General features: G+C 51.3%; 2 protein-coding genes across 6 annotated transcripts in view; one reads left to right on the top strand and one right to left on the bottom strand.

Moving 5' to 3' along the window:
- Window positions 1-15985, bottom strand: part of LOC311532511 (apoptosis-inducing factor 3-like) — a gene marked incomplete at its 5' end in the record, with an annotated part of 21766 nt that extends 5781 nt beyond the window's left edge. Inside the window, 7 exons of one of the 5 annotated variants that reach the window (XM_084651026.1) lie at window positions 929-1041; window positions 1224-1305; window positions 1403-1447; window positions 2310-2419; window positions 4955-5064; window positions 5652-5745; window positions 15798-15985. In XM_084651026.1, coding sequence (XP_084507152.1) covers window positions 929-1041; window positions 1224-1305; window positions 1403-1447; window positions 2310-2419; window positions 4955-5064; window positions 5652-5745; window positions 15798-15849 — 606 coding nt within the window. Of the gene's footprint in view, window positions 1-928; window positions 1042-1223; window positions 1306-1402; window positions 1448-2309; window positions 2420-4954; window positions 5478-5651; window positions 5746-6119; window positions 6159-7074; window positions 7223-12532; window positions 14076-15797 lie in introns of those variants that run through there. The other 4 variants (XM_084651025.1, XM_084651028.1, XM_084651027.1 and 1 more) reach the window with 4 other exon arrangements.
- On the top strand, window positions 11566-24254 carry TLCD2 (TLC domain containing 2). The gene is made up of 4 exons (XM_084651029.1): window positions 11566-11872; window positions 12140-12222; window positions 14871-14953; window positions 18542-24254. Exons 1-4 carry the CDS (start codon window positions 11691-11693, stop codon window positions 18917-18919), a joined length of 726 nt encoding a protein of 241 aa, XP_084507155.1. The 5' UTR covers window positions 11566-11690; the 3' UTR covers window positions 18920-24254.

Raw genomic sequence — 24254 nt, 5'->3', positions numbered from 1 at the left:
CAGTCGCACTGTGCAGGAGGTTAACAGCACATGGGCTGCAACCTGGATCTGGGTTTCTGGAGTTTCCTCATGGGAAATGTTCGCAATGGGCAATAAGAAAAGGAGTACTTGTGGCACATTAGAGACTAACACAAGTCTTTTCTTTTTGCGGATACAGACTAACACGGCTGCTACTCTGAAACCATGGGCAATGTGTTTTCTTATTAGTAAACCAAACTGCCCTCCCCCAAGCCAACCATGTCTATAGCAGGAGAGGCTGCAGGGAATGGGGTAAGATCACTGGCTCAGAACTGCTTCTGGCCAAGGCTGTCCCACGAGGAGGCACTGTAGGGAGTGGGTAGGGACAGTTGGGTGGGAGGGATAGCTCAGTGGTTTGAGCTTTGGCCTGCTTAACCCCGGGTTGTGAGTTCAATCCTTGAGGGGGCCATTTAGGGATCTGGGGCAAAAATTGGGGATTGGTCCTGCTTTGAGCAGGGGGTGGGACTAGATGACCTCCTGAGGGCCTTTCCAACCCTGATATTCTATGATTTGCTGGACAATGAGAAAAGGAGGACTTGTGGCTCCTTAGAGACTAACAAATTTATTTGAGCATAAGCTTTCGTGAGCTACAGCTCACTTCATCAAATGCTGTAGCTCATGAAAACTTATGCTCAAATAAATTTGTTAGTCTCTAAGGTGCCACAAGTACTCCTTTTCGTTTTGCAGATACAGCTAACATGGCTGCTACTCTGAAACTTGCTGAACAATGTAACCTCCCTATAGACAGGCTCTGCTCACAGCCCTGGGTAACTGGGCTCTGCTGAAGCAGCTGGAGCTCTGACTGTGGTTCACTGACTGAAGCTTTTACTAATTCCTGACCTTCCCCCCACCCTCCCCAGTCCATCCCCTCAATCACAGTTCTTAAGAGAAGCTCTGGCCATGCACAAACCTTGCTTAGTTGGGTCCTGTCATATGGGACATGCTTTTCTTTGGTTACCATGATGATCCTGCCTGTAAAGCCTTCCTGACGAAGTGTTTCTGCACAGACCAGTGCAGCTGTACCTGTGAGAGAAACATGAGTCTCACCCCTTCTGGCACGACTTACTAGCCACACAGGAGGAACGCTCCTGGCACCCCTGGAGAAGAGCCCAGCAGACCCAGCATGTGCCCGAGGGGCTGACATACAAGCTACATAACCAAAGCACAGGTGCTTGTGTTCAGACTTTGTCTTCTGATTCACTGACCTCCACCCAGGAGCAGCATTGTGTTCTCGTTGCTCTTGCATCGCTCACTCATGGCCTTCAACCTTCGGTCACTTTCAAGGTCCTGGTAGAAAGAAAAGAAGAAATTATTCAAACAATGGCAACTGGTCCCTGGACCACCTTTGCTGTGGTTACTCAGTGAGAGTAGGTGAGATCAGTACCTTTTTTTTTGCAGTAATAAATACCTTCCCGTCTTCCACTCGCACCTGCAAAGACCGAAGGAGAGTGGGATTTCAGTGCACAGCTGAGGCTGCTGGGAATTTACTGAGGAGCCTTTGCTTTGGAGTGTGTGTGTCCTGCAAGAGAAGGCTGCTACCAAAGCCTGGGTTACTCTGGGGCCAAGCGGCACTGAGGAGGAGGAGGGTGGGCACTGGAGGTGGGGTGGTCTTCAGTGAAGGCACAATGAGTATGTGGAACTAATAAGGCACCCTGATGCCAAAGAAGCAACCCAGGGCTTTCAGCCTAAGGAGTCTCTCAAAGGCAAAAAGCTAGAGCAGCCCTAGGGGGAAAGAAAGCGTGCTGGACGGTCTCATGTTTCACTCTTCTAAAGAGTGAGGAGCGCTAGTGCCCCTCTGCTGAAGGTGGGTTTGGGCAGGTCACATTTGGATGCTTCTGTCCAGCTGATCACCCAAGCCCACAGAATACCACGCTCCATCTGACAAGTTCAGAGTGACTTTTAGGCACCTTTCAATGCCAAAGCAGCTCAAACAGACCCTGCTAGCACTTACAGAAGTATTACATGATTTGTTTTCAGAGAGTTGTGAAAATCCTTCTTCCTTTCAAAAGCTCTACTCATCAATGTGGGGCAAGGGGGCTAACAAGGCTTCTGAAAAGGCATTTAGGTCCTAGAGCCATATGGTCCCGAAAACCAGTACTTCAGTAACCACTGTGGAGAGTGGTGGCCAGGGAAGAGAATTCTAACATTTCCACAGAATTGCTGGTGAGGCCAGGGCCCAAGCTGGATGTAAAGTGGCAGGTACTGGAATGGATGAGGCAAAAAGGGGAGCAAATACAGAGTAGACAGAACAAGCTGAGATGTAGAATGAAAAGTAACAAGGATAATGTCACCTTAAAGCAGGGAAGACAGTCCAGAGTTGGGTACTCCTCAATGTCTCCAGTTCTGATATTGAAGCAGGCACCATGCCAGGGACAGCGCAGCCTGTTACCCGCCAAGACTCCTGCAAGTCACACACCAAGGAAAGTGTTGTCTAGTGAGTAGAACAGAACTTGTTGTCAGGACTCCTGGAGTCTATTCCCATCTTGGACTGTAATGTGATGCACCATGGGTAAGTTGTTCACTTCTGCAAACTGGGTTCAGGATTCTTGCCCACCTCATTAGGTGTTGTGAAGCAGCACTGTGTACCTCTTCACTATCCTTGAGAAGTACTGTATGGGTGAGATCATTTGGGGAATCCTGTGTACAACTTATGAATTCTGGTTGATATTATGGACTCTTCATGTATCTAGACTGAACTGCAAACTCCATTTGGAGTGCAAGGCTGATCTAGTTCCTCTGCTGTCTTTTTACCTCCAGCTTGGGCTGAAATTTCCAGAGGTGATGACCCAGGACTAACAATGGTGGGTTGTTAAACTGTTAGGCCTTCTATTCAAGTGGAGGCCCCCTAGGTCAGTGAGCTGACTACTGCCCAGAAGAACCAGTTTGCCTGGTGGGCTGGTAACAAGGCAACTGATCATCTGGTAGAGCAGAATTCAAGCTGATTGGAGGTCAGCTGACAAAGGGGAAAGTTATAAAAGGAAGGGCCTCTCACATTTCAGGGTGTTGAAAGCTACTGCTTGTGGGGTAGAGAGAGGGAGGGAGGGAGTGAGAGAGACTCTATGTTCTGGAGGAGAAGCCATGTGCAGGAGGGAATGGAAAGAGGAAAGACCCTGGACTTCTTAGGAGACTACCCAGTTCCCAAAGAATGCTTGCGAGTGGTGAGGAAACTGAGGCAGGATATGGCATGCTGGTGTTACTTTTTAGCTTAGTAAAGAGTGATTGTTTTCAAAAATCCCTGTGCACAAGGTATCTGTTTGAGTCCATTGGCACATGTCTCTAAAAGGGTAAGCTGTGAACCCAAGTGCCCACAAGGTGGGAGCTCTTGAAAAAAGGGGGTCCTGGGAGGCTAGGGTAGCCAGGCATGGGGTCCCACTTCCATGAAGGGGTATCACAGTCTGTGCCCAGGAAGCAACCCCAAGAGGCCAAACAGAGCCAGTGCTGCAGCCTATTCAGAAGAAGGGAGGCTTTAAAGCAGCGTTTCTCAAATGTGGCCACCAGGGGCTCTTTGTGCAGCCATGGCCTCCTGCGTGGTGATGAGGGGGGCAAAGCAGTGGCCCCTCCCCCAGGGCTGCAAGCAGGGGTTGGGCCCTGTACCCCTCTGGAGCCACAAATGCTGGAGGAGCAGGCAGGCAGTGGGGCTTGGGCTTCAGATCTGAGGTGGTGGGCAACAGGCTTCAGCTATGTGGTGGCAGGCTCCATCCCCTGGCCACAGGCTTTGAGCCCTGACCCTGGCTCCAGACTCAGCCCCCCCCAACATGCAGCCTCGTCTGGCCCTGGGCTGTGGCTGTGTGGCAGTGGGCTCTGACCCCCAGCTGCAGGGTTTCAGACTTCAGCCATGGGGCCACACGATCCAGCCCCCAGCCATGCGGCAGTGACTGCCAGCCCCAAGCTCACCTCCCCCGCCAACAGACCTCTGCAGCCCCCAGCCCCCACTGCAGCCCCCAGCCCCAGTCCCTGGCTGCGGAACTGAAGGGCTCTGGTCCCCGGTCTCACCCCCCCTCATCGCCCCCAATCCCCAGCTGCCTCTCTACCCACCTTCCCATCCAGGGCTTAATTTGTCCCTCAGCTTGCCAGGGCTGAGTAAGTCTGTTGTGAAAAGTGATATTTGTATGTTTGTTAATATCACTTTTCACTGCCTCCCTGCTAGCTGGCAAGTCTCTTGATGTGAAAAGTGATATTAACAAAATACTAATCACTTTTCACAGAAACAGACATACTACCTAGCAAGTCTTAAAAAAATAAGCAACCACAAAAAGCAAAAGAAACAACAACAGAAAGGGACAAGAACGTGCAAAACACATTATTTGTTTCTGTTCTGTTTAAAGAAAATGGTACATTATTTTTATTATCAAGTCTGCAAAAAACCCTACATAAATAAATTACATTGATTTGGACATATTTATTTGTTTTTCCTAAAGTTAATCGAGTATTTTAGGAAAAATTGTCAGAGTGGCCACCAGCAATAGTCGGTGGCTGCACTCTGAGGCCACCAAAAAATTTCTTGTGCGAACCCCTGCTGTAAAGCGCCCTGGTATGTGTGGGGAGGGAGCCAAACACAACAGTCTGGTGAGAGTCCAGCAGGGGGCGCTTGGCCAGAGCAGTGACTTGAGACAAGGCCAATGGCACCATGCTGAGGCAGCCCCCTGAAAAGCAGGTGAATCCTGGTTCATTTCCCACTGTGGAGCTGGGCTGTCCCTGACTTGGGGGTGACAGCATGGGCTTCCCTTGCCCTTTCGCACAGAGAGGAGAAGGCAGGTGCAGTGAGAAAGGGAATGAGAAGCTAGGCTGCTAGGCGGAAGCATTAGAAAAGCAGCAGCTCCTGGAGGGATGCTGCCCGTCCTCTGCACAGTGTCTCCTTTGACACCTTCGCCTCTACCTTGCGTTTGCCCATGGCCTGAGCTTTGCCTGGCAGCTGGAGATACCCGCCGGGTTTTACCTTTGCTGAGAGAGGCTCCTGCATGTGTGCACTTGCTCCCCACAGCACTGAACTCCATCTTACTCCTCGCCAGCAACACCTTGTGGCCTGCAACCTCCACTTCCCGCAGCCTGCAGGAGACAAGCACAAGCCGACATGGCGAGCCTGGACCCCTGGACGGTGGAGGCAATGCCTGGACGGTGGGGCAACCACAGGGAGCAGTGGGATCAGAATCAGCCCACCCGGGGGCAGCTGGAGGAGAAGGCTGCCATACCTGACTCCTCGCTTGTCCCACAAGAGCCTCCAATAACCACGGCAATGGGGCTGGTGTTTCTTTGGCTCCAGGCCCCCTACAGCCTCTCTCAGTGGGCTTTTGCGGAGCTGGCTTCTTCCTAACCTGCCTCCTCCTCCTTGGTTCACAGGAGTCCCAACCAAGCCACCTCTTAAATGAAGCCTTGTTGCTGAGGCGCAGAACAGGAACAGAAGCCCCCAGCACACCCACCTCTTTGGCCTGCTTTGCTGAGGCAGGACCCACTCTCCCCATGTGCTAATGCAGGGTGCCAGCAGGGGATGCAGGTGGGGCTGGGGGGTTTACTGGATGTCACACAGGTTGAGCTGAGTTCAGCTGGAGAGGGCCTGGGTCAGGTCTGTCAGCAAGTGCAGGTGATGGGAACTGGCCTTTCACGTTACCCCCAACCTGCCATGATCTGACACTCACTCGCCATCCTGGACCTCTGACTCCTGGCAGACCTGCTCCGTGACGCTGTCTTCAGTGTCCATGCTTGTGGGTGCCCGTCTCAGCGGCTGGCCGGCTGAAGACAGAGCATAGAGGAGTTAGGGATGGGGAATGGGGTGCTGCAGCAGAGCATTCTGGGAAGGCTGCTGCTCGGTTGTTTTGCTCTCGGAGTTGCTGACGGGACATCTGTGTTATGATCTCAGCACCATGTGACAATGCACCTCAGCATGAGGACACAGGCCCCAGAGTGACCTAGGCTGCCGGGCAGATTGCAGACCTGTCTCAGCCTGATGGTGCACCGTGGGAGTGTGACATCACAACTGCGGCCCCGGGCCCTTTGGGCTGGCAGCCAGGCCCTGTTCCCCTTCCACCCTCTGTTACACTTTCCCCCCCAAAAAATGCACCAGAACCCCACAGAGGGGCTCCTAAAGCCAGTGCTCAGCAAATCACCCTGCTCACTGGCCCTGCCCCAAGGCATGGCCTCCTCTGGAAACAGAGGGGCCAGAACTGCAGGCATAGCCATTCTGTGCAGGAGTGACTTGGCTCGACAGCCTGGAGCAGGTAGGCTCCCCCAGCTCTGGGCCCAGAGCAGGCAGGCCCCCAAGTCTGGAGCCCAGAAAGCTTCATGGCAGAGGCAGTTGGGATGAGAGCGTGGGTGAGAAAGGCCAGTGCCTCAGCCCTGGTGAGCAGGGCGGGGCTGGGGCCTCGCTCACAGCCTGAGGTAATGGTACCGATAGAGGTGAGGGTACCTGGGAACTGGGAGAAAGCCAGGCCTCTGTTTAATTCTGGTTCAATGACTCATTTTGTTTAGTTTCATGTTTTGTTTTTTTTACTTTTTAGAATACAATTGAAGCAAAATTCAAAACAAAAAGTCATTTTGAATAGGGGGAAAAAATTTCATTTTGAAAATGTAGAATCGAGACGTTTGGACTTTTGGGGGGCCAAAACAATTTGGCACAACTTGCAGAAATTTGTAAAATGTTTCAGTCAACCCAAATATGCATTTTTCAGTTAAAAAAAAGTTTTGGTCAGAATTTTTTGCCCAGCAGTACTTAGGAGCCTTGCCTGTTTAGTTTTGATGCTGTCTTGGTAATCTGTAAACTAGAGACAGAGAGCAGATAGCAGAGACCTGTGGAATTAAATCAATTTTTTTCCTCTGGTGAGTAGTCCCTGGAGCAGGCAGTGAAGCTGCTTCAAAGTGAGGTCTGTGGTTGGTGCATCAAGGGAGATGAAACATAAACAGAAGCAGATTGATTCACCACAAAAAGGTGCAACTAGTTCTTACAGGAACAACAATTTAACTCCTGAGACTTCTACCTCAAAAGCCTGGCCATGGAGCACCCACCCCACACGGATGTCATTATCATTTCCATTTACCCTGCAGAAAGGAATCATAAATACTCACATGAGCTCCGAAGTGTTTTTCCTCACCAGAATTAAGAAATTGAAACCTCCTGTATTGCACCTGGTGTGTGTCAAGAGAGACAAGTCTGTCCCTGTCTCCTGCAGCGAATGCACATCTGGATTGCTGCCCTCAACAAGTTACACAATATCTCTGTCAGTCACAAGAGGTCTGTATCCTGGCAACGAGGAGTTATGCTCCTCCCCCTTTGGGAAGGGGAGTGTGTCATTGGTTTAATGGATAATGAGGGGGAATGACTGAGCAAGAGTTCAAGTGCAATTTCTATAATTATTCTGCTTCTGTTGCTAATTAAATTCATTTACTTGAAGATGAAAAGGGCTGACTGAAGTACAAAGGCTTATCTGCTAGCTGTGCCGGGGTGTGGTATAAAATCTTGATATTTCATCATATGCAAAATAGTTCAGAAAACAAGACTGTGCAAATGCAATTTCTCTCCATCTCTTGGGGTCACATTAGCCTCTTTCTGAGCCTTTGCAAAGACCTAGCACGGTATACTGTATTACCTAGGACTTTGCTTGACAAGCTGTTGGTATCTGAGGTATTTGTATGGCACCTATAACCATGCAGTCCGATTTTCCAGAAGTGCTGAGCCTCTGCGAGCTCCCCTTGAATGCAGTGAGAGTCTCAGGTGTTCAGCACCTCTGACCAGCAAGCACTAGGTACCAAATGCTGCCTCTGACTGGATGAGACCCCTGGCTCCAGGTGACTGGTGTTCAATGAAGAGCTGAGGGAGAGTTTGGGCACCAACATACCACAGACCCCACCATGCCAGCTGCAGGCCAGGCTGTGTTCTCCTTTCACATTGGTGTAGCAGTTAGCCTCTGTGGAGGGGGAGTAGAAAACTATTTGGCTCAGAAAGAGAGGCAATGTGTCCCCAAGCCTTTAACTTTCAAAACCCAAAGTTTCCAGCGGAATGTTTCTGATAACCACTATTCAGATACTAGGCCCTACAGGGCCCACTTTCACCTACACCCAATCACATCCCTCGCCCACCAGTGTAGGGGCATTAGCAGGAAAAAGGGAAGAATGTCTGCTACACTGTGGCCTCCATCTGATCCTCTGCTGGCATCTGGAGGCTCTGGGCACCTGAGCATAGAGTCACAGGTCTGGAAAGGACCTTGAGAGGTTGTCTAGTGTAGTCCCCTGCACTCATGGCAGGACTAAGTATTATTTAGACCATCCCTGACAGGTCTTTGTCCAGCCTGCTCTTAAAAATTCCCAATGATGGAGATTCCACAACCTCCCTAGGCAATTTATTCCAGTGCTTAACCGCCCTGATAGGAAGGTTTTCCAAATGTCCAACCTAAACCGCCCTTGCTGCAATTTAAGCCTGTTTCTTCTTGTCCTGTCCTCAGAGGTTAACGGGAACAATTTTTCTCCCTCCTCCTTGTAACAACCTTTTATGTACTTTAAAACGGTTATCATGTCCCCCTCAGTCTTCTCTTTTCCAGACTGAACAAACCCAATTTTTTCAATCTTCCCTCATAGCTCATGTTTTCTAGACCTTTAATCATTTTTGTTGCTCTTCCCTGGACTTTCTCCAATTTGTCCACATCTTTCCTGAAATGTGGTGCCCAGAACTGGACACAATACTCCAGTTGAGGCCTAATCAGAGCAGAAGAATTGCTTCTCGTGTCTTGCTTACAACACTCCTGCTAATACATCTCAGAATGATGTTTGTTTTTTTGCAACAGCATTACACTGTTGACTCATATTTAGCTTGTGATCCACTATGACCCCCAGCTTCCTTTCTGCAGTACTCCTTCCTAGGCAGTCATTTCCCATTTTGTATGGATGCAACTGATTGTTCCTTCCTAAGTGAAGTACTTTGCATTCATCCTATTTACTTCACACCATTTCTCTAGTTTGTCCAGATCATTTTGAATTTTAATCCTATCCTCCAAAGCACTTGCAACCCCTCCCAGTTTGGCTTTGTCCACAAACTTTATAAGTGTACTCTCTATGTCATTCTCTAAATCATTGATGGGGATATTGAACACAACCGGACCCAGAACTGATCCCTGCGGGACCCCACTCATTATGCCCTTCCAGCATACCTTCACTCTGCTCTACTTTACACCAGGGACCAAACTAGCACCCACTTTAAAGTCATTTTTGGGCCTTCCCTACTTCTATCCTAAACTGAGCTCAGCTTGGCTGGACCAGAGGATCTGGCCCCATATTTTCCATTTGTGAACAATCACTAATTTTACCATGGAGAGAGCAAGTGCACAGTCATGTGCAAAACTTTAAGTACAAATTTCTTTTGGTCTCAAGAGTTCCAAGACAAATTCCACATCTGCTCTAATGATCCTGGTCCACAGACTATATAAGCCCAGGAGATGGATATAGGTGTGAGGTTATTCCTCACAGTGCCAACAAAAACAGCTTTGGGGCTCTTCCCTTTGGCTATGATCCCAGGTGTGAAGCAATTTTACTGCAGGATGTGTCCATTTAAGTATCAATGATTATTCTGCAGCAGTGACTTCCCACAAGGAAAAAGGCATGGGCCTTCCAGACCCAAAGCTATTATCAACCTCAGTAGAATTAGTCATTTGATACAGTTTGAGTGTAGATAGACAATGTGGCATTCCAGTGAGGAAGACATCAGATCTGCTTGCTACCTCTCTTGGATACTGGGGAAGATGGAAGAGGAGTACTGGTTATGGTAAGGAAAGAAAAAGCGTCCTTAACTAGGTCAAGGAAGGATGGGAATTCTCCATATGGAAGCAACTTACTATTATTCCAACTCCAAGCACATGGACAGGGAGTGCACAAATCAGTAGATGCAGGGAAAAGTGCAGCCAGAACCTGAGGAGAAGGTTCTGGAGGAGACGGAAAAGGGGCTGTAACCTGGTGCACTCCAGGTAGATATGTGCCAGGGTCTTCAGTCCATACCTGGAACAGCACAACGTTTCCCTATCTAATCACATCTTCCCACATCTCTTTCCAGAAAAGGTGACTTACCCCCAAGTCTCACTTCAACATGTAACAGAGTTTAGCCAAACCTGGACGAATGCTTCCAGTGCCTCGTATTTCTATTAATATACTAAAAGAAGGCAGTAATATATGGAGGAAGCTGCTAGCCATGGAATGTTTCCCCTTTCCACAAGCACGAGTACGGAGATGTGACTCAGAATATACTAGGCTGCTACCCCAAGGCCTCTCTTCTAATCTACTTGTATACGTTGGTGTGGGTGTTAGAGCTGTCGTAAAGGCCAATGGAGCAGGCTGACAGATTAAATGAAAGTACTTCATTGTAACTGTACATAGCTAAAGAGCCCTTCAACATCAGATACTCTTGCTAGTTTCTCTTTCTTCCTAGCTCATAAAGCTCTTTGGGAATTGTGTCTAGGTGTTTGTAGACCACCTGCTACAATGGAATCCTGACTCTGACTGTGCCCCTGGCTGGTCCTCCCAATCCCTATGGTATTGCCAATCCTAAGTGTGAAAAAAAAAAAAAGCCACGCCCCCAAACATCATAAGCTTGTTTTAAAACTTGTGAGGTTTAGTAAAATAAAAATGTTGGTTTTGTAAGTCATGTTTTCAATTTATTTCCCCATGCCTATGGGGGCTAGAACCACAGTGTCTGTATGGGAAAGTTTAAGTTCTCATTGACTCATTTGGCTGCAGGCAAGGGAGCTATAAGAAAAATACTAGGGAGTAGGAGGATCATAAGAAAGTGCTGAGTTGGCAACACTGCAAATGTCAATAAAATGTGCGTGTGTCTGTTAGAGCCCTTCTGCGCTCCTTGTGTCGAGGATGGGAGACTCCCTAAGCAACCCCCTGGGCCAGGCGCCTTGCACCACAGGCCCCGCTTCTGGTCGGTCCCTGGGCACAGCTGGTGGACACGAGTGTCTCGGAGTGTGGGGGAGTCCAGGCCCTGCACCCCTCTTCCTGGGATCACTGAGACTCTCAGCCAGCCAGTAAAACAGAAGGGCTATTGGACAACAGGAACACAGTCCAAAAACAGAGCTTGTGGGTACAACCAGGACCCCTCAGTCCAGTCCTTCTGGGGGAGCAGGGAGCTTAGACCCCAGCCCTGGGTTCCCTGCGTTCCCCCACCCAGCCCCAAACTGCAAACTAACCCCCCCCAGCAGGCTCCCTCCTGCAGCCTCTGTCCACATTCCCGGGCAGAGGTGTCACCTCCCCCTCCCGGCTCAGGGGACAGGCTCTCGGCTCCCCCCTCCCTGCGGCGCCACAGCCAGTAAGAATGTCAGCATTGCCCCGGGGCTGGCGGCCAGGGGGACGCGGAGAGGCCACGCGCTGCGCTTCCCTTCCCGCCCCAGCGCCCGGGCCCCGGACCCCGCCCCGGCTCGCGCTGCCCCGCGCTGCCCCGCCCCGCGGGCGCGGCCCGGGCACACCCTGGGGCGGGGCCTGCGTGGCGCGTGGAGGGGCGGGGCCGCTCCGGGCCAATGGGAGGCCGCGGGGCCGGGAGTTTGTTGGGTGGTTACAAGAAAGTTACACAAGGCTCGAAGCCGCCGCTGCCCGCGGCCGGGCGCGTCCCAGCGCGGGGAAGGAGACGTAGCCGCAGCCGCGGCGGGGAGCCCGGGCCCGCACTAGCCTCGCCGGCTCGGGCGAGCCCGGCTGCTGCCCCCATGGGGCCGAGCCCGGGGCTCCTGCTCATCGGCGGCTCCTTCGCGGCGTTCCGGCTGCTGAACCGCGGGCTGGAGCGGCTGGTGCCCCCGCCGCGCCCCGCGCTCCGCAACCGCTGGAAGTGGCGAAACATCTGGACCTCGTTCGCGCACAGCCTGCTGAGCGGCGCCGGGGCGCTGCTGGGGTGAGGGCCCGCGGGGGGCCGGGGCGCCGCTGGGGGGGGCCGGGGCGCCGCTGGGGGGGGCCAGGGGCCCGCTGGGGGGGGCCGGGGCCCCGCTGGGGTGAGGGGCCGCTGGGGGGGGCCGGGGCCCCGCTGGGGTGAGGGGCCGCTGGGGGGGGCCGGGGCCCCGCTGGGGTGAGGGGCCGCTGGGGGGGGTGGGGGCCCCGCTGGGGTGAGGGGCCCGCTGGGGGGCTCGGCTCGGCTCTTACCCTGCGCTCTCTTCCCCGGCAGGTTCTATCTCCACCCCCAGATGGCGGAGGACCTGATCGGAACTCACTCCCCCGCCGCGCACTGCGTGGTCTCGGTGTCCATAGGTGAGCGAGTCCCCGCAGCATCCCGCACCTGGCCTGGCTCTGGGCTAGGCTAGGGCAGCGTGTGGCAGCCCCACTCCCCCTCTGCGGTGGGTTTTGGGGGCTCTCCTTTCTACCGGCTGGGGCAATGCCCTGGCCCAGGGAGACTTTCCGGGCTTCCTGGTGCGGCGTGGGGAGTGCTGGGACCACTGTGGAGGGCGCCTGGGCTGGAGCAAGGCAAGTCTCGCCGGCTGGAGGGGAATCTGAAGACCGTTTCTGGGGGAGGGGGCTGGCCGAGTGGCCCCACAGCAAAACAGGGGTCCTGGGTACCAACCTGAAAGCTGATTCCAAGCGAGTCCCCACCCTGCGCTGGAACCTGGCCCCAGAGCCAGTTGTGTCCAGGCTGCTGCAGGAACTGGGAGTCTTGGGGAAGGCCAGCCCTGGCTGCAAGTTTGTGTACAGGCTTTAATTGTCTGGATAGATCTTTGTTCCTTGGAGGGCAAAATCCCTTGGACTGGCCCAAAGCAATTCTTGCTGGGGTGTGCAGGCAGGAGCTGCGAACAGAGCATGTCTCTTTACAGTCCTTTGTTTTCCACTGTAAGAAGTTGTGATTGTTTGGCCTGAAAGTTCCTCCTTTGTCCTCAGGTCCAGTGTTTTCTGACTTGTAACTGATCTGGTTTTCTTTTCACTGGTGAGATCCCAACAGCCCCTGAATCTCTGAGAACAAAAAAGTAAACGCGGACTTGCCTTGTACTGGGCCACCCTGATCTGGTGATGTCTCTTGCTCTAGGCATATGATCGTCCTAAGCCAACAATTGCCCCATTCTCAGCGGGGACAGTGTGTTCCTTCTGCTGATCCATCCCTGTTCCCTCCCCCATGTGGTTAGGGAGCAGCAGCACTGCTCCCTGTTCCCTCCCCCATGTGGTTAGGGAGCAGCAGCACTGCTCCCTGTTCCCTCCCCCATGTGGTTAGGGAGCAGCAGCACTGCTCCCTATTCCGTGCTTTGCCTGTGGAACGGATGCTAACTGCAAGACCCAGAACATTTGTCTGAATAGCTACTACCAAAGCATTGCACCTTAAAGAACTAGAGACGAAAGTTACTGATTCCAGATGGGGTAGAGACCCTAGGCAAGAAGCCTCAATCCTGATTGCTGCCCTTCTTTATATGAGGGTAGTGACCAGGTGTGGGGAGGAGTTCAGCAGTCCCATCAGCTGTGGGCTTTCATCGAGGAAAGGGATGCCTGTAGTCAATGTGGGGAGAGAGTGGGAGGGCAGCTTTAATGCCCTCCTAGGTTGTAAGGTCACACCAGGGCTGTTGCTGTCTGTGTTTTCAGACTGTGGGGAGCTGGGGCAGCTTTGAACTGATGTTGCATGCTCTGTGTGTGTATGGCGAAAGGGGCACTGAGCACAGAACTTGTTTCTGATCCTGGACTTTTGGACTCTCTCTTTGGCCTTGGAGTCACTTCACCTTGGAGTCACTTCGCCTCTCGGTCGTTTCTTCATCCACAAAGGAAGCTAACACAGACCTTGTGCGAGGGTGGAGAAAATTGAGGTTGCAGCTTGCTCAGTATTTCTGTGTCTGATGTTTTTGGAGTGGGTGAAGTGTCAAAGTGCCCTTGACTTCCAGGCCGAGGTTCCTGGGCTGCAAGCTTGGTGGCAAGGCCTGCAGGGTCTTAGTGTGTTGGGGCTCTACACTCAGATTCCACTCACACTTTCTAATGGGAGGTGGTCCTTGAAGTCTAACGCGGACCCAGCAGACTTTCAAGTGGCTTACGGGTCCCCCGTCTTCTCCTGCTACGTTAACCCTGCATTTTGTAGTAACAAACTCTTTTGCTGGGTGGGGAGGGATTGTGTATTAGGGTGTCTAGTTCTCCTCTGCCTACCCCCAAAGGTTGGCCATTCCAGATGGGCAGAATTACTTGTATGAAAAGTTATTCATTGGGACACTCCTCCCCAAAAACACCCAGGCTGGGATGGGACCCTGGGGTCTCCTCTCCCCAGCCCTTCCAGGAGGTACTACTGAAACTGACCATACTCCTTCAAGAGTGTGTGTCATATACTTCTGTTTGTTCATAAACGCTTGAGGATAGGGAGGGACTGTGACAGCCAGGCAATGGAAGCTATGGCCCAGGAAATAGAGAAGGATGCTAGGTGCAGCTGCTGGGTCTGGGATTTGTGTGGGGAGGAGGGTGAGGCCAATGGTTTTCCCAGGAACAATCCTGGCAGAGTGCAGACTAAGGCTAGGAAAGCCATTAAACATACGTGAACACGTCTAGTCCAGTTTTAAGAAACTAGCAGAGGTGTGTTAGGGAGCGATCATGCATTTCAAGGGAGATGAATGGGATGATCAAGTAGGTCTCTTCCTTTCCAACATCTTTGAATCATGGGAGGTACCTGAAATGCAAAATAAGTTTTTCATTATCCTGGGGTCTGTGGTCCCAGCACTCCTGAAGGTAGCACAGAGCTCACGCAGGGCCCCAGAGCTCCTCAAATGCAGAGCTTTTTGGCTCTAGTGTGGGTTTTTATACCATGCTCATCACCATGATATCTCAGCACTTAGGCCTTCTAGGACTCCTACGCTGAGCTCACACCCAGTTCTCTCCTCTGGAGTGGTAAGTGGCACTGAGTTGCTGTGGCGATTCCTGCTGATGGGAACTCTCTTCTTTCGCAGGATATTTTCTCCAAGATTTTGTGGATATGTTGTGTAATCAGAAGCTTCACCAGTCCTGGGAGCTGCTTTTCCATCACTCGGTGGTGAGTTTCCACTTGTCACTATGGGAAGGAGTTCAGGATGCAAGGCCTTACTATTCTGAAGACAAGTCAGTCAGTTGGCTGGCAGGGACTGGACATCTGACCACTTCACTGAGGCAGAGCCTGATCACCACTGGCCTCTTGTGAACAGTCCTCGAGGCCTGGAGGGAGCTGTGTTCAGCTTCTGCTGGAATACTTTAGTTTAGTTCTATCTGGTGCAAAATGTCTGCATTTGGTTTCACTACTTCTGAAACTAGGCGTGACGCTCCTGGATCCTTGTGGCTGGAGATGATCAGGGTAATTACAATTGCTGTCTCCTGGGCTAGGGCTTTTCCTCACTCTGAGTTAACAGCTAATGGCAGCCATGAGGAACAGGATGGGGGAGGAGGGGTGCCCCCATTAGTTTCTAAAATATGTACCCCTGAATTCCCTCTCCACCTCTGCATGGGGGGAAGTGAGAGAATATGCAGCGCCCGCTCACACATTCTGCTGAGTTGGGCAAGGTAGAAGGGGGGCATATAAACTTGAGAGGGCTGAGAGAGACAGACAGTAGCGAGACAGAGGAAATAGTGAGATGAAGTGAGGAGAAAAAGGGATGTGCCAGTCTCAATCCTCCAGCTATTAACTATCAAAGAGCCAATAAGCGGGGTGGAGAATGTGCCCCTCAGGTCCTTAATCAGCAGAGAGGAGAATGTCCAAGGGAAAAGGGGACAGCGAAAGTCAACTGCCAGTATGAAGTGTTCCCTTGAAAGAGAGGAGAAGGGGCAGAGAGGAGTGGAGGGAAGGCGGAAGGCAAGAGAAGGAAGAACAAAAGTGAGGGAGACAATTGACAGTAATTTTTTCTTACCATGAGTCCCTCCTGGTACTAAAGCTGATGATGCTAATTTTGATGTGCGCATGAGCCTGTGTCATCTGTGCGCATTCTGCATCACTCTCACCCAAGTCCCACTCTCTCTGGTAAAACTGGGGGTGCTCTAGTGCCAGGGGAGCAGCCCCTTCTGCTCACAGAAGGAGCCGAGGGTGATGCCATGGGGCGGAGCAAGTAGAAGGCTGGAAGCCTGTTCTCATTGCAGACTCCCAGGCTGAGGCTGTTTCATAACTAATAAATCCAGTGTTACGCAAACAGTGACCCGAGCTTTCTGCTAGGATGGGAGGCAGCCCATCCCATCTCATATCTGCTTCACACAACTTGAATTTCTGCCAAGAGAGGTCATTGCACCAGTTCCCTCCGCATACCTTTCCTGGAATCTCACTTCTTAACCTCTGAGTGAGTTCAGGTTCCCAGTGTGGGGGACTCTGCTCTTTCCATTCAGTGCACTAATCTCCCTAGGCACGGGCGACTTAGTAAAGGGGCTTGGGGTCTCTGTAAGCTGACAGACTCCAGGATGTGAACTGCAGAACAAAATCCAAACAACTTGCTTGCTCCTCATCAGCTGTCCCCCAATATCTCACCCCTACCAGTCCCTTCCTACACTGGCTATGGGCTCAGGCTGTGCCCAGAACACACAGGAGCCAATAAAACCTGCACTCGGGGCTTAAATTCAGCTGGAGCTGTCCAGAGTGGAGCTCTGGTAAATATTTTCAAACCGTGACTCCAGCTTGATGCTGTTGTGGTTCTCAACTGGGGGGTCTGTGGCCCTTTGGGGGGGCACAAGTCAGTTTCAGGGGGGTTGTGGGGCTTCGGGGCACCCCCTGTGGAGCTGAACCCCTTAGCCCCATGGTGCCCCCTGTGGAGAATGGGGGGAGCGGGGGCATGGTGGACTCTGGGAAATACTCTGAGAATTTAAGCCCTGTCTGCACTTCTTACCCAGCAGTAGGGGAGAGAAAACAGAGGTAAATGCAGAGGGCAGTGGGGAGCTCCAGTGAGGGTGAACCAGAGCCTGGGCAGTAACTGTACCATGGTGCCTGCCTGGCTGTTTGGGGCCTCAGTCCCTGTTGACTGTAGTGGGAGGGTGCTGAGGAATGGACTGAATAACAGCTCATGAACATTTTTCATTTCCCTCTATGGGTGCAGGGTAGAAGCAGGAGTATCTGGTAGGGGGCAAGGTGTGGCAGGCAGATGTGAGAGGTCCTGTGCTGGAATCTATGGGAGGAGCTTGGGGGCGCTCCAGAGGGTGAGGGTGATTTGGTGCAGTGGTTAGACCTACTCCTCTCACAGGCTCCAGCATGGGCCCTGTCTGCTGTGTCATCTGGGCTTGCTGCTGGATGGGTCAAAAGGTCATTGCAATAATACATCTAATTCAGGCCAAGCCAGGGAGCTTAACCAGCAGGGAGCAAATAATCTCATTAAAGAGCCCGTGCAGAGGGCAGCATTGATGGAATAAATGACAGGTAGGGGTCCTAACTCTTTCTCTCAGGCACACAGAGCTCTCTTCCCCATGACCTCTGGAGGGAGCAGGGAGCATGAAACCCTTCCTACTTCTCCACCCTTGCAGCTTCTCATCCCAGTCCCCTGGGGAAGAGTGCAGTGCTCAGTCTTGCCCTTTCTATTGGGCATCTCTCACTGTGTGTGACTTGTGCCTGGCATTTCCTTCCTTGAGTGGCTGTAACTTTTCAGTGAGGGGGCTGCAGGGCTGTCCGGAGTGCACAAAAGTTCCTTAATCCCTTGAGAGAGTGAGTCGGTCGTTGGGGGGAACTCCCTGAGCTCCTCTGTGTGCTGTTTAGTTTGATCACTAACTGTTACCCTAGGCTATGAATTTTCTCTTCTCATCTTGCTGCTCAGCTGTTTTTCCTGTTTGCTGAGTGCTAGGAAATTCCTGTTTGGAGTGGGGCCAACTTTCCCTACTTGGGGCCCAAATGACATTCCTCAGGCCACAAATGCAGGGCTAGGTCTCTGGCTGCAATAGCTGCTCCTGGTGTTCCTTTCTCGTCTTACGTATTGAGGGCCTAGCACCTCAGTTTGCCCTTCCTCATTCATTTGTTCAGCTTACATCAGAAGAGGTTGTCTGGCGCTGTACAAAGGGATGGGATGATACCAGCAGGCTATTGACTTGATGGAAAAGTAATGGGGATCAGGGTCCTGCAGGGTTTACAGCACGAGAACAGAGCTTCTAAGCCCTGCAGGGAGGACTGTCATAGGGTCCCTTATTCAGGGGCAGTTGGTATTTTGGGTCCCTGGATGTCTCTATTTTAAAAACAAGAAACTTTCCAGGAGTCCAGGGGCTAGTTAGACCCTTGACAAATCTTGGATTTTAAGAGTTTACAAAAGTAAAATTTTGCTGCTGTTTCAGTCTTTTGCACTGATTTATACAAAGGATGAGGACTCACCAAACTGCTGCTGTTCCACTGCTTAGCAGTGGGTAACTTTGTACATGTTTTGGCCTTTCTGACAATGATTTGGGGCCCCTGGAAGACAGTTGGGAAAGGCAAATGACCCCTTTGCCCCCGGAAGCACCGGGCCTGCCAGTAGGCACGAAAGACTTTGGGGGGTGTAGTCCTGCATGGCAGCCACTGCGTCTTTCGTCCGCATCAGTGCCTCTTTGTTGACTGTGGTGGACGAGAACTAGTTTCTGACAGGTAACTTCACCGTTTCCCTGCCCTGGGGCAGGTGATCAGACGGTTGGCTAACCCCTTTTTCTCTCTCATATTCAGGTGATTATCTGCTTTAGCGTGGCAGTGGTGGTTCATCAGTATATTGGATTCGCTCTTGTGGCTTTGCTTGTAGAGATTAACTCCATCTTCCTGCATCTGCGACAGATCCTTCTAATGGCCAACCTGCTGCACACCACCTGTTACCGCCTCAACAGTATCATAAATCTGGGCACCTACGTAGTGTTTCGCATCACCACGCTGGCCTGGATGACACGCTGGCTGGTCCTAAACCGTGAAAACATACCACTGGCAACATATACTGTGGGCACAGTGGGCATGGCCATCATGACACCCATGAACATCATCCTCTTCTACCGCTTATTGCGCAGTGACTTTCTTAAGTCCAGCCGGGAGGCATGGCGGGAGAAGGAGAAATAGTCCTGTCCCCAACCCCCAGCAGGCTGTCCAGGAAATCAGCAGCCCAGGGGACAGAGGAGGGACTGCAGCCAACGGAGAGTAAGCACTGATGTGGACAGGAGCGTGTCACTATCTTGTTTGAAGGAATGGAGGACAATTACAGTCCTTTCTAGATGAGATTCTTGGGCTTTCCTGGGGTCGCAGTTACTTTAGAACACCACCTGACAGTTGTGGGGAGACCGAGTGGACACTGCAGGGAAGGAAGGCCTTTCCAGGCCAGAATTCAGGGCTTTGTTTTCCCCCTGCACCCTCTGATGGGATGATTGGTTGACAGGTGGCTGCTTGAGGGAGCTCTGAAGAGGATCCTGCAGCAGCATGGGGCAGTGGCCTAGATGAGAAGAGAGAGGAGGGGGTTGTCCTTCCTATAGTAGTGATGTGTGAACTTTCAAAAAGCTATGAGGATTTTCTAGCTCCTTGTCTCTGCGCACTGGGTTGGAAATCCTATGGGCTCTCTAGGTACCTGCATGGTCTGTCACCATAATTCATAAGAGTTAAAAGTATCAGAACAATTTCTCCCAAGCCCCACGCTGTTTGTGAAATCTCAGAGGGAGGGCTAAGCTGAACGGCTACAGTTTGCATTTGGCTCTTAACCTGTGAGGCCTGTGGTCTCATCTCTTGCAGGCCTGAGGGGCACCTTCCAATTCCTGCCCTTGTGATAGTTCTCTTCTGCACTTATGAGCCTCTTAGGGGCTGACACGTTAATTGTCCCAGAGGAACATAGCTGTGATGGGAGGTCATGGTAATGGAGTGAGATGAACTCTTGGGTAGGTTCAGTCAATCCATGGGGGGGAGGGGGGAGTTGAATATCAGGACAGAAAGCTTTAATTGGATGCTTTTTGGAAGAGAGCTAGTGCAGAGCAAAGGGGTGAGGTTGAGGGAGCTCTATCAGAATTTTCAGTTTCGTTCCTAGATGTAATAAGTTGCAGTAATTAAGTCTTGAATCACTGTGTCTGTGTCTAAGAGGATGGTGTGGAATCTTCTGACCAGCTGCAGAGAGGAAGTGGATGTCTTGCAGATGTGGCTCTTGGGCATCTAAAAGGAGTAAAGAGTCCAGCAGGCTCTGGAGGTTGTGAACCCAATTAACAATCTGTGGACAGACTTCTGTGCCATTCTGTGCTCCTGTCTTGGAGCAGCCTTTGCCATGAGGACAAACAGGAGGAAAGTGGGCAAAAGAAGTGACTTGGACTTCTTGAACCTCAGAGAAAAGTTGGTGTGTGGGTAGGGGGGTGGTGGTGGTGGTATGAAGTTGTCATGGACTCCTCCCAGCCCTAGCATCCTGCCCCATGTGCTCCTGCCACCCTTGCTTTGAGTGACTTTGAGTTGTGGGGGAGGGGAGGGAGGTGGAGTCTGGCAGGACTTTAAAGTTTTTCCTGTTTAAGTTTTTCAACCCTTTTTACATCCATCCTTGTTCATCAGACTCTCAGGTGACACAGCAGCCCTCTGGTCAGCCTCTCAGATCCTGGTAAAATCTTTACAGGGCTAGATGTCCCCTGGGGCAGAACTCCACCCCCCTGGGTCCCATGTGTGGCAGTGGTTTTTGATCTCAGTGTAGTTTTCTGACCAAACCCCTTCTCTAGATGAGCCCTCTGTATAGAAGGGAGAGCCCAGGCTCACGTGTACCAGCTTTGAGAAATCTGTTAGGTCCAGCAGCAGTCCTGAATTGAAGGGCTCACAACCATTCTCCTTTCACTTGAAATCCCTTGTTTGGTTTTGACAGTGCAGGGGGACAGTCTGAAACAACTGGCTATGAAATGCTGAGACTGAGACCCCCGTCTTCTAGGAAGGCGTGTGGAATTTCAGCAAGTTAAAAGGCAGAAAAATCTGAGGAATCCAGGTATGTTCCCCTCCATGGTGGGGAGAAAACAAACTCTGTGTGGGGGCAGCCATCAGTTGGGAACTAAGTGTGGCCAGACCTGCATTGGTTTCCATTTGTTCTGCAGGCTGGGAAGTGCAACAAAGCCTGCAGGTGCAGGCAAGAATCTCGAGTTTAGGGTTTTGGTTTGTCACCAGTAGGAAAACTGCTCAGCAGATAATCTTACCCCACTGGGCATGTGAGCCTGTGACTCTTGGTGTCCCCATAGAAGTCATGATGTGATGAAGTGCCACCACCTATGTTATGTCTAGTTCCCACTTACAGCACCCATGGCGGAGATGGCAGCCAGCCCTTTCTCCTTGGATTCGCCCTGTCTGTGTCCAGTTCTGTGTAGCAAGTGAACTCTGCTCTAGCTGCTGAATGATTTATTTGAATTACCATAGGACCTAGGAGCCCCAGTTGTGGAGCAAGACCCCACCGCGCCTGGTGCTGTACAAACACAGAACAAAAAGATGGTGCTTGCCCCAAAAAGGTTCCAATCTAAATACCAATAAAGTCTGAGTTAGCGTTTGCCAGCGTGTGCTCAGACGCAGAGCCAGAGGTTTAGATGGGCCTACATCCTGGATTGAGTTCTGTTCTAAACTGTATTTTGTTGCCCTTCAGGGCAGCATGCTGCCTCTTCTCTCCTCCAGTCTGACTTCCCCACTTCACTGCACTGCAACTCCTCTCCCAAGTCCTTCGTGACACCTCCTCAGGCCAGTGGCCTGACACACATGATCGTTCCTTCCTGGGTGCCTGCAGGTCAGTGCTCCTCTGAGTGATCCTTCATCATGTCCTCCCCTTCCCCTCTGGCAGAGCTGCTCAGAGGTTTTTGCTTGGCCCCATAACCTGGATTCCTGTATTTCCCAACTGTAATCACTCCAAAGACTGCCAGCAGTGGCAACTGAGAATCATTTACTATCCTGCTGTTCCAGCCACATCTTCCTTCGGTACGGCTTCCTTTCTTCTACATGTAGCTCAAACTTCATCACAACTCATCTCCTGCCTACCTATCTTCTCTCCTTCCTCCCCCCCCCCATGCTCTGTTTTGACTAAAAGCCTTTCCTAACCACTCCCGTTCTCTCCATCCTGTTCCTCAACCATGGGTTGAATTGGGCCAGTTCATCAAGCTGGTATGTTGTTTTTGAATGTGAACTGAATGCAGCAATGTCCAAGTCTTCAGACAGCCTGGAACAGCATGTCAGAGAAGTGTGAAGTGCCCTCTTTTTTCAGTGCTATTTTAGCTCTAAAACTGACCAATAATTTAAATACCAAAACTTAACTGTTTAATTGCAGATCAGCACATGTAAGAAAGGAGGAGGAATATCCTAGTGTGAAGATCTGTACAATCTGCTGTGAGTGATAACTTATCTTGGTTTCACATATGAGGGAGCTTGGGATGTGCCTAGAGCTGAGGAGACTGCAACCCCTTGTTTTTTGTATTTAATCCCTGGAGCCACCAAGCTGTAAGGCAGTACTGAGCCCAGCAGAGCATGCATAATCACTTTGAATGTCTGTGCAATCTGGGAGTGATCTCAGTTTGGTCCCCAAGTGGGTGATACTTGGAAGAGTTTCACTATTTCCTTCCCCAATTCAGCCCTTGCTCCTGACTCTGCCTTCCATACTATCTCACATGCCTGCCTTCAATCCTTACAATCCTGTTCTGTGATGTATTCTACCTACTGTGGCAAATTGCCAGCACTACTATGATGGGTCTCATGCTTTCTCTTCTTGGGGGGGGGATTCAGGGCACCATTTCTTGCCCCTGAACTGGGGTATTAACTGCCCCACTACTCTCCTAGTGGAGAGGGAGGGACCCAGGTCTGCCCTCTACTCCAGGTCCCAGCCCAGGGACCCTAGGGATAGCAGTAAACCACTTGAACTAGTGGTTCCTTCCCCTGGACTACTTCCCTCTCCTGCTCTTCAGTTTACGGGCTTCCTGCCCTCTCTCTGCACAAACCTTTACCTAGGGTCTTCTTGGTCATCTTAATGCACCGCAGCACTTCTCCAAACTCTCCTCTGCTTCCCTCCAAACTGCTCTTTGCTCCAATGTCAATCCACTCTGCTTCAACTCCTCCCCTTGTCTGATTGAAGCAGGGGGTTTTTATCAGGTGACTGGCTTCAGGTGCTCTAATTGGCGTCAGGTGCTTTAATTAATCTATAGCAAACTTTCTTCCCTCTACAAGGAAGAAGGCTCCTTTCTGACACTCTCCTGCTGCCCTCTGGCCATGCTGTATCACACTACCTATTAGTCTTTCTATAGTAATTTGTTTTCTATTCTCCCAATCTCTGGAGAATGTAATTTTGTTGAGTCAGATTCTTGTTTGTTACCTCCCTTTAATCATGTGGCATTGTTTACTCACAGCATTCTATGCTCTGGCTAGATCCCTGTATAGACTAAAGGGATCTCAACATCTTCCCTGGCAGAGCACCCAGGATTTATCTAGGGTACCTCAAATGTAGGGACACTGAAATCAGGAAGTCTCTGTAGAGGGCTTGGGACCCTCTGTTGGACACTGGGGAAACCAAAGATACTGTGATATTCTGAGAGATTCATCTAATAAGTGTGTGCAGATCATCTACAATGGGAATGCTAAGGAGTGGGTGATATGATGGATTTTCAGTTTGGTATGTGGCCAGTTGCTACCTACAAGCAGACTCTGATGCTATTTGGTCCTGCTCCAAGTTGACAGTCCTGGGATGAAGAGCTACAGGGATGGGGACTCCTGGTCCCAGTGAGAAGGATAACAGTGCATTGGGACCTGTAAGAACCAGGACTGGGATCTCTGCCATGAACCCATCTTTGTGACGATTGCCAGCTCTAGAGGGAGAGCAGGGGCCAAACTTGCTTTCGCTGCCTCATACCTTCTGATTCATTCAGAAACACTGACTTCACACCTGCTTCCAAGGTTCCTCTGTTGTACTGTGTTAAGGACTAAGGTCCTGATCTGGTGAGATGCTGAATGACCTGAATTCCCGATATGACGAAGCAGGAACATTCTTAATGTTTTCTCTGAATACTGTGTGGGTGCCTCAGTTTCCCCCATGCAGTTCTTAAGTATCTAGGTGGTGGAATAAGGGCATGTGATTGTTCCAGAGCTGTAGAGGGGCTGCACAGAGAATGGCCGACACCCTATCTCCTGGCAACTGATGGCCTGGGCCCCTCTCCTCTGCAAAGGTGCCAACTGAAGGTGTTGGAGAACAAAGAGATCAGGTGACCTCCTGGCCTGGGGAAGAGACAAAGGCTGGAAGAGGAGCTGGTGGGAGACTGTTGGAGAGGGTTTCAGTTTTGGAGCTGGCTGGGGAAATGGAGGGAGGGCCAAATTGGCCTCTGGCCTCCCTGCTCCCGAAGATGGACCTGACTGAGGGGTCTTGGTCTCTGTACCTACAAACTCTGTTTTAGACCATGTTCCTGTCGTCTAATAAACCTTCTGTTTTACTGGC

This window comes from Lepidochelys olivacea (genome assembly GCF_965140295.1).
Source record: "Lepidochelys olivacea isolate rLepOli2 genome assembly, chromosome: 17".
Lineage (NCBI taxonomy): Eukaryota > Metazoa > Chordata > Testudines > Cheloniidae > Lepidochelys > Lepidochelys olivacea.
The sequence above is the reverse complement of the archived record's forward strand: the minus strand, read 5'-3'. Positions and strand labels throughout refer to the sequence as shown.

Coding starts and splice junctions, on each gene's coding strand:
- TLCD2 (XM_084651029.1), top strand. CDS start 11,691: ATGGGGCCGAGCCCGGGGCTCCTGCTCATCGGCGGCTCCTTCGCGGCG. Junction 11,873..12,139: donor GGCGCCGGGGCGCTGCTGGG/GTGAGGGCCCGC, acceptor CTTCCCCGGCAG/GTTCTATCTCCACCCCCAGA. Junction 12,223..14,870: donor CGTGGTCTCGGTGTCCATAG/GTGAGCGAGTCC, acceptor CTTCTTTCGCAG/GATATTTTCTCCAAGATTTT.